We start from the raw sequence: 8,911 nt of genomic DNA on the forward strand, positions 1-8,911 counted from the left end.
CGTGGAAAATGTCCTTCAATTGAGAGCTACACCTACAGTAGCTCGATGACGGAGTAAACAATAAATAAAGTAAATACTTGCATAGAGATATAAAATAGGCATGGTGATATCTATGTTAGTTTAATTTTATTTTTCTTCGTTTTGGTAACAATCACGTTAATCAACAGAATACATAAAAATTATTTACAGAAAAAGTTGAAAGATTTGAAAATGTCTTACATTTGAGAAGAATGCATTCCATACATGTCATGACACGTATTTTGACTTAATAACAGTCTTTGCTGTTTGTCATGTATTTCTGACAGAAACTATTCTCACAATGTTCTCTCCAGTGTATGCAAACTTTAAAGCAAAACAAAAACATACTCAACACTACCTTTGCAACTGCAGTCCTTGCATCCCTAATATGCTCTAAAGTCCAGAGTCAAGACTGGCAAGTCACAAGTCTGAAAGTTCTAAACAAGCCCTAATGCGTTCTTTACAAATGTTAAAGCGATCAGAGTAATAGTTAGTAGTATATTACATTTAGATGATTCTGCACCGACACACAACTTCCTTCTCTGCTCGCACAATTGATGATTCGCTTTACACTTTTTATGGCATGATTCCTTTACATTTTGGGCACTGGGAGAGTTTCAAGTCATAAGGCCCAAGTCCAAGTGAAGTCATTGGTGTTAAAGTCAAAGTCGAGTCGCAAGTCTTTTATGATTTTGTCAGGTCTCTGAAGTCATGTGACTCGAGTTCACACCTCTTTCCCATTTCTACCTCAGTTTCCTCAAGACTGTACGGTGGCAGGTGAACCATTTGGTGTTTCTTGAACACAGACCGCTGGGTATATATACTTTACCACAAATCGGACAACGATATGGCCTTTCCCCTGTGTGGATTAGCCTGTGCAGTTTAAGGCTACCCGACTGGGTAAACCTTCTACCACAAATGGTACAACCATATAACTTCTCCCCCGTATGAGTGATGTGTTTTCGGAGGTTGCTCGGGTTTGAGAAGAATGCATTCATACATGTCATGACACGTATTTTGACTTAATAACAGTCTTTGCGGTTTGTCATGTATTTCTGTCAGAAACTATTCTCACAATGTTCTCTCCAGTGTATGCAAACTTTAAAGCAAAACAAAAACATACTCAACACTACCTTTGCAACTGCAGTCCTTGCATCCCTAATATGCTTGATAACAGCCTCACACAAGAGCAGACATGTACACATTTCCAGAGATGGGATCAAGTCCCAAGTAACTCTAAAGTCCAGAGTCAAGACTGGCAAGTCTCAAGTCACAAGTCTGAAACTTTGAGTTTTGAGTTCTAAACAAGCCCTAATGCGTTCTTTACAAATGTTAAAGCGATCAGAGTAATAGTTAGTAGTATATTACATTTAGATGATTCTGCACTGACACACAACTTCATTCTCTGCTCACACAATTTGATTGGCGGCTGACGGATTGGCCCAAAAAGGAACTGTAATCAGGGAAATTAAGTTGATTCGCTTTACACTTTTTATGGCATGATTCCTTTACATTTTGGGCACTGGGAGAGTTTCAAGTCATAAGGCCCAAGTCCAAGTGAAGTCATTGGTGTTAAAGTCAAAATCGAGTCGCAAGTCTTTTATGATTTTGTCGGGTCGCTGAGTTTTTGTCGAGTTCACACCTCTTTCCCATTTCTACCTCAGTTTCCTCAAGACTGTACTTCTGATTGCGGTGGCAGGTGAACCATTTGGTGTTTCTTGAACACAGACAGCTGGGTATATACTTTACCACAAATCGGACAACGATATGGCCTTTCCCCTGTGTGGATTAGCCTGTGCAGTTTAAGGCTACCCGACTGGGTAAACCTTCTACCACAAATGATACAACCATATAACTTCTCCCCCGTATGAGTGATGTTGTGTTTTCGGAGGTTGCTCGGGTTACGGAACTTCTTGCCACATATGTCACAGGTGTAAGGTTTCTCCCCCGTGTGTAAGCTCATGTGGAATTTGAGTTTGACCATACTGCTGAGATATTTGCCACACAACTCACAAACCGGGCGTTGCCCTGGTTTCTGTCCAGTGTGGATTCTCATGTGGTTCTGAAGTGCACTCGCGTGACCGCAGCGCTTTCCACACATCTCACAGACGTAGGGCCTCTCTCCCGTGTGGGTGAGCATGTGGTGTTTGAGAGCACTCAGATGACTGCAGCCTTTGCCGCACACGTCGCACTTAAAGAGTTTCTCTCCGGTGTGTTTGCTCAGGTGGTTCTGGAGGACGCGCGCGTCGCTGCACCCGAGGCCAAGCTCGTCACAGCAGTTCTCCTTCTGCATGTGAGTTACCCTGTGAGTGGACAGGGAGGAGGAGGAGAAGAAGCGGTCGCCGCATATCTCGCAGACATAATCCCTGTCTCCCGAGTGTAGGTTCTCGTGGTCAGCTAAACTCTGTCTGCACTCAAAGGTCTGCGGACAGAGAGAGCAGCTGAAGGTCTTTCCCAGGGCAGAGCACTTGTGCCTCTGAAGTGCCAGTTCACCTGGGAACTCCCCCTCACAAAAGGTGCATGTATGGGTGCACATTTTCTTAAATTTGTGCTGACGCATGTGTCTATTGAAAGTACTCTTGTAGGCAAACTCTGTCCCGCAATCGGAGCATTTGAAGAGTTTTTCCCCGCTGTGCCGCCTTGCGTGTGCTACGAGCCCCTCCGGCCTGGCAAACCGCTTCCCACACTGCGCACACAGGTGGGGCTTTGAGTGGCTCAAAAAATGTCTATCGAACCAACATTTCTGTGCAAATGTTTTATCACAAGAGGGACACTTGATTGGTCCTATCTTGCTCCTCTTCTTCCTGATCTTAGGTGTGTTTGTGGCTGCCACTGGGCTTTCAAGAGCAGGGTCAGAGTCCTGGTCAGTCAGGTCTGAAAGGGAGTCTGTGTGCGAGGCTTGAAGGTCTTGTTTCTCAGGGTCTGAAACGGAGTCTGCATACGAGGTCTGAAGGTCTAGTTTCTCAGCGTTGTCATCTTCTTGTCTGGCAACGTCAGATCCTTCAGCTGCAACAAGTAAGAGACAATGTGACTATTGGGCATATTTGTGGAAAATGCATAAACCCCATACAAGTTACATTGCTCAAAACAAACAAACAAAAAATTTTGTTTGGTACATAATACCCAAACTCTTGTCGAGATGTCTGTTTGAAAACGGTGAACTATGTTGAGTGTGGTAGTTTGATAAAGTCTACACCTTACAAATTGACTGCGCAAGTTGAACCCACCTTGGCTGATTTTCTTTTTGGCTCCTGCTGGTTTCAATCCTCCCTCGTTTTTCTTTCTCTTCCGACAGGAGCTTTTGGTAGGTGATTCTATATTAGACCATGAAGAAAATGTAAATGTATTCTATGTGCAAAGATTGGGCAAGCTGTTGTCAAAAGCGCACACAATATACTTTGTACTACAACGAAACTGACACTAAGGTAGATATTTGCTACAGCCTGCTATTGTAGCTAGCCCACACTTACTCTTGTTTGCTCCATCTGCTCTCCCTGCTCTTGGGCTGACCCTCTTCCTCGGGGTCTTGTCTTTCACCGCGGTTCGCTCTCTCTCTTCATCAGCACTGCCCGACTCAGTTTCAGTCATGGACACTTTCAACAGCAGTGACATTTTCTCCACTGCACCTTTGCTCCACGTTTCCATGAGGGATAAAAATGTATTCTGTAAAATGATGGGTAAAAAAATTAAGAGTGAAGTGGGTGGGGCAACACTGGGGCATACTATAGGAATCATATCACAATCAAAGTCAAGACCCATTGTGTGTAGCTTAACACACTGAGCTCAACATATCAGGCCATATAGGTATCTGAAAAATGTAGTTCCAACAATGAGGGGTCTCTTAAGCCTCCCCAGTCAGTGATACAATTTTATTTAGTGTAACTAAAACGAATGTTGTGAAATATAAATTCTCCATTTGGTGCATGAGACCTAAAAGTTCCAGACTTATTCTGTACTTGTTTGATTATGATAACCACTGCCAGCCTTCTGCCCCTAGATGATAACCAAGCTAGCCAAAGGTAGCATGCTCAGAATTATTCGTTTTGAGCGTGAAAGACAGATTTGACAATGAACCCCCAATGTATCAACATGGCTTTGCCACATAGCGTGTTCAATATGTTGCCAGGCAACATAGTTCCAGAAGGCTAAGACCACATCACAGCTTGGAGACTATCTGGCTCAGACAAAGTGCCTAGGTGTTGCTTAGCAACAAAATAGTAACTTCAGTGACTATTCTCAGCTAAATTGGTACGTTAGTTAGTAAGTTAGTGTGTGTGTACTCACAGTCATGGCTTTATTAAACTGTTGCGTTCCCTCCAGCAAAGTCATTTCACTATCCTCCTCTTCATTTTTCACAAACGTTATGTGTGAAGTTAGGGCTGAACAACGTTGCATTGCCAAGGCTGAGCACTCGTCAAGAAGTCTCCCCATCTCCGTAACTGCTGCGTCTACTAACGCCTCCATAACAGCCGTCATTTGTGTCTGAAAAGTCTCGTAACTGAACATTCTTAACGATTAAACGACGTTGGCTAAAGTGGGACACACTCGAGCTGCACAAACAGCTCTCTGGCTAACAACACAGAAGACGCTAGGCAAGTTGTCTGGTCAACTGTCGATCATCAATTGTTGCTTCGTGTTTACAGTTCGACGGGAAACAAATAGTAGAATAGTTCCTAGTAGTCATCTGTTCCTATCGTTAAATGAGAAACCGAGGGGGGGAGCAAGAAACATTTACTTAGTTATATAGTCATCATTTCTTAATTATTTTCCAAATATGAAACTCGACTGAACTGTTTGAAACGTAGGCCTGGAACCAGACGCCGAATACCCTATCACAGGGGTACTTTTTACTTAAAGGGGAACTACACCCATTTACAAAATGCATAGGCCTACCTGTTATTCCTATGCAAGATAGTTTAAAAATAATAATAATTAAAAGAGAGAGAAAACATGAACAACTCTCTCCAAAATCCAACAACTACAATGCTAAAATTCACATTTGTGATGTCATCGAGTCTAGAACTTCTCCATAGACAATGAATTGAGAAATATAGGTGACACTGAGAGCACCCAGGGGATATATGGCTACATGTTGTTTCAGAACTGAAAACACTACCATAGAATAAAGGTAATTTGGGTATATATATATATATATATATATATATATATATATATATATATATATATATATATATATATATATATATATATATATATATATATATATATATATATATATATATATATATATATATATATAACTAATATTCTAAGATGACCCACGTTTATTTCATGTTGCAATGTTTGCTAATGCAATAGTTTAGGTCTAAACTGATTCAGCTGATAGATTTGTGCCCTTCCTGATGACTTGTCGTACAGAACTTGTAAGTCGCTTTGGATAAAAGCATCAGCTAAATGACTACATGTAAATGTGAATGTAAACTAGAATTAAGGCGATGTTCCCCTTTAAGAAGCCTAATATGGTTTTGAGATAGGCCTGCGTAAGTTGGACTACTTATTTGAGTAGTTTTCATTATTGGAAACTATGAAACATGTTAACCTATAACATGTGCAGTTATCATGGTATTTTAGAGAACTCTGTATTGATTAAAGTGCAATTCATTCATTCAAATATTGCTCTTTTCGACTGTGAAGTCCAGAACTGAACAGGATATTTGATACTTTTTTGCTTTACTTACTTTAACCATAACTTTTTTTTTAACTATGCTACTATGCCTATACTACTACCAGTACCTACTATGCTAATATGTCTATACTACTATGTACCATTCAAGTTTGACACTTTGATGAACAATGCCACTTACACTTACCCTTAGCTGCCAGAGATGTTCCCCTCCTGCTGACTTGTTGTACACAATTTGTAAGTCGCTTTGGATAAAAGCATCAGCTAAATGACTAAATGTAAATATAAACAAAAGCCTAGTTACTTTGAATTAATATGTGGAACAAAAACACATCCAACATGACAGACGGTAGAATATCCCATTTATTACTATAGTAGAGGATGGAATGCAATACAACAGGTTTCATTGTGATAAATAGATGATACAAGATGATGATACATTTCTACTCACAAAATTGGATTGGAGTATCAGAATACAGCGATAAGTAGGCTGATCACCTATTTCCTTGTGGATTTCCACTGTATATGCTCTTCTGAAAGCTGGTATCAGCAAGTACCGTCTTCAGGCTGCCAGTTCCGTGTGGCGGAACGATGCAAATGATCAAATACTTTGCCTAAAACGACCAAAATCGTTTTAGTCTGGACATGGCCTTAGAGGACTTTCCCCTTATTATTTGTACTGAATGAGACAGAGGAGGCGAGGCACTTCGGCCAGGATTCTATCCCAAGCCAGCAGGGGTACTGTACATGTGGTCCCCCAGAGACAGGAGTCTTAACCGCTACACTATCTCTGGGCACTGCACAACCTTTTCTTACAAACAATTTCTCCGTTGATCCGTCTGTATGATAGTCATCATGCCCAAATGTAGTGTGTTGACACTGGACTCCTGTTCCTGCTGAACTGAGCCAGTGTGTTGATATAACTGCTATCAGCTCAGAAGGCACAGGAGGGAGGCCAGAGGCTCCTTGGCAAAGTTCTCCTTGACTGATGACCAGGAAACAGCTTCCACATACCCTCAATTCAAGCCTTAAAGGGTAAGTTCTGAATTTCACACCCCTATAGCTCCAGCACAATCCATGCTGTGCTCCATACTGGATATCCAGCTCCTCCTTAGTTAGCCCACAAACCTAATGTAAAGTTAATGGGGCACTGTACAAAGTCATACTCACACTCAAGAACATACTTATGGAGGTATCAGCATTTATTTCAAGGCTTGTACACACTGAAGCATGTTCAGTGTTGTGGCCAACTACAGTAAGCAGAGGTGCAGGTATCCAGTATAAAGAGCAGCATCCATTGTGCTGAGAAAGGATAGAGCCGAGCAACAGTGGTGGTAAGTAGGATATACTGTAGGGCTAGGGGTCCAAAATTCTGATCTGACCCCTTTAAAGGACAATACCAGTGTTTTTGAAGATCTTTTACCATTAATGAAATATTTTGCACATATTTTTTTCTTTTCTTTTTATTTGCAGATTCACCACTGTCATAAAACACAGCATAAACCCAAATGCAACTTGTCACTTGTTGTCTGAAAGGTTTTCCCATTATAATACACAGTAGAATTCTTCATCCTCTTTAGACACAAGGGTTGTGCTCAATTCACTTTCAGTTCAATGAAGTGGGAAATGTCAAAATTGTAACTTATGGGAAGGTAGTCATATCCAACCTGAAGTAAGTGAGAATCAATGCTGTACCGTTAGCAAATTAATTGCAGTTCTTTATTTACATTATTGAATTGACCGAATTGAGCACAACCCTGTTAGGCACAATTCTACTTCAGTGCCTGTTAGAAACTTTCAGGGAAAAACACCTTTCAGTCAAATGTGGTGATTTTCACATACCCACACATGTCAAAACACCAGTATTGTCCTTTCATTTTAATTATTCTAACTATAGTAGGAGAAATAGCTAAATTGAAGCCAGGGTAACTTCACCCAACTGACTTATCATAAAACCCTTCCCTATTTTCTTGATCCTCCAATCACAACTGTTGCCTTGAGGGCAGCAACAGTTGTGATTGGAGGATCAACAAAAGAGGGCAGGGTTTTAAATAGGTCCATTCCTGAGAGCTGCAGCACCTGGTCACAGGGGGTCAGACACCAGCTAAAGTTATGCAGTTAACATCTAGCAGACCGTGGGTAAAAGAGCTCTTTGTTCCTTTCTGTATCTCGTAGCTGAGAGGATGAATGAATGAATGAAAACTTTATTTAACAGATTGCAGAATGGGTACAATACAGTACGGCTCAATACATACAATTGTTAAGGGGATGCAGACCTGAGAAAGACGTTTGTCTTGTTTCCATCAGGGTCCCCCATTTTCAATTCATATAGACATGGTATCCATGAGGGCTACAGTCTCCATAGCATTACTCCTATAGACCAAATTAAAGTGTGGTACACAGGACTTGGTCTAATGTAAAAACAACTCATGGATCTTAAACTCTACCAATGTCAGGATAGACAAGTGGTTTACAGCACTGCTATGGTAGGCGATGGACATATAAAGCATGATAACACTGATGCACAACTTTTGCACATTTGGTCATCATTTACAGACTTATTATTGTTTTTATTTATGTTCCATGCAAAGCACTCTTCTATCAAAGCTCTAGATATTAATGTAAATAAAATACAAATCTATTTTGCAGAAATATTCAGCCCTCAAATATTGTTCAGTAGTACATTTTTTTTTTACTACTTAATATAATATTTTGCATTGAAATGAACAATCTAAATGAATGGAATTTAAAAACATTTTGTAGCACAAAAATACTTAACATACTGTATATTCTGACATGGCACACCCCTACTTTATCCCTGATCTGTCAACCAGACAAAATAGTCAAAAACAGTTATGTGATCCGTTAGACTTCACCTCATCTCTGCTCAAGTGAAGAACTTAGCCACTGTGAACACATTGCAAACACTCCCTGTTCAGCAGTCAACTAAGCTCTGCGCCTGAGCAGACAGTATAGACACACGCACTACTAGGAAAATCACGTGTGAGATAATCCAGTCAATGTTTATCACATTGGACTGCATGGTAAACTAAAACTTTCATTTTCAAATTACATTCTCACATACAGTACTCATACTCATTTTGTGAGAAATCTGTCTCATTGTTTGCTTATTAGCATCAATTTAGTCATTACCCACAATATATAAAAAATTAAATAAAAAAAACACAATACAATAATACATATACAATAATCAATATATTGCCCAGGGCTATATACACATGCACATTA

General features: G+C 40.3%; 1 protein-coding gene across 1 annotated transcript; it reads right to left on the minus strand.

Moving 5' to 3' along the window:
• Positions 1–140: 140 nt before the first annotated feature.
• LOC311237574 (uncharacterized protein) lies at positions 141–4,776 on the minus strand. Its single transcript, XM_084325526.1, has 4 exons — positions 4,303–4,776; positions 3,489–3,681; positions 3,246–3,332; positions 141–3,024 (listed from the first exon to the last, which is right to left on the minus strand). The coding sequence occupies exons 1-4, from the start codon at positions 4,522–4,524 to the stop codon at positions 1,688–1,690; spliced, it is 1,839 nt and encodes a 612-aa protein (XP_084181652.1). The 5' UTR covers positions 4,525–4,776; the 3' UTR covers positions 141–1,687.
• Between the last annotated feature and the right edge of the window lie 4,135 nt (positions 4,777–8,911).

The sequence above is a fragment of the Notolepis coatsorum genome (assembly GCF_963971535.1).
Source record: "Notolepis coatsorum genome assembly, chromosome: 11".
NCBI classification, from domain to species: domain Eukaryota; kingdom Metazoa; phylum Chordata; class Actinopteri; order Aulopiformes; family Paralepididae; genus Notolepis; species Notolepis coatsorum.

Bases quoted from the DNA above. Each gene is read 5' to 3' on its own strand.
- LOC311237574 (XM_084325526.1), bottom strand. From the start codon at position 4,524: ATGTTCAGTTACGAGACTTTTCAGACACAAATGACGGCTGTTATGGAG. The intron at 3,682-4,302 runs GTGAGTACACAC...ATCATTTTACAG, and splicing joins AGTTTAATAAAGCCATGACT to AATACATTTTTATCCCTCAT. The intron at 3,333-3,488 runs GTAAGTGTGGGC...GGTCTAATATAG, and splicing joins AGCAGATGGAGCAAACAAGA to AATCACCTACCAAAAGCTCC.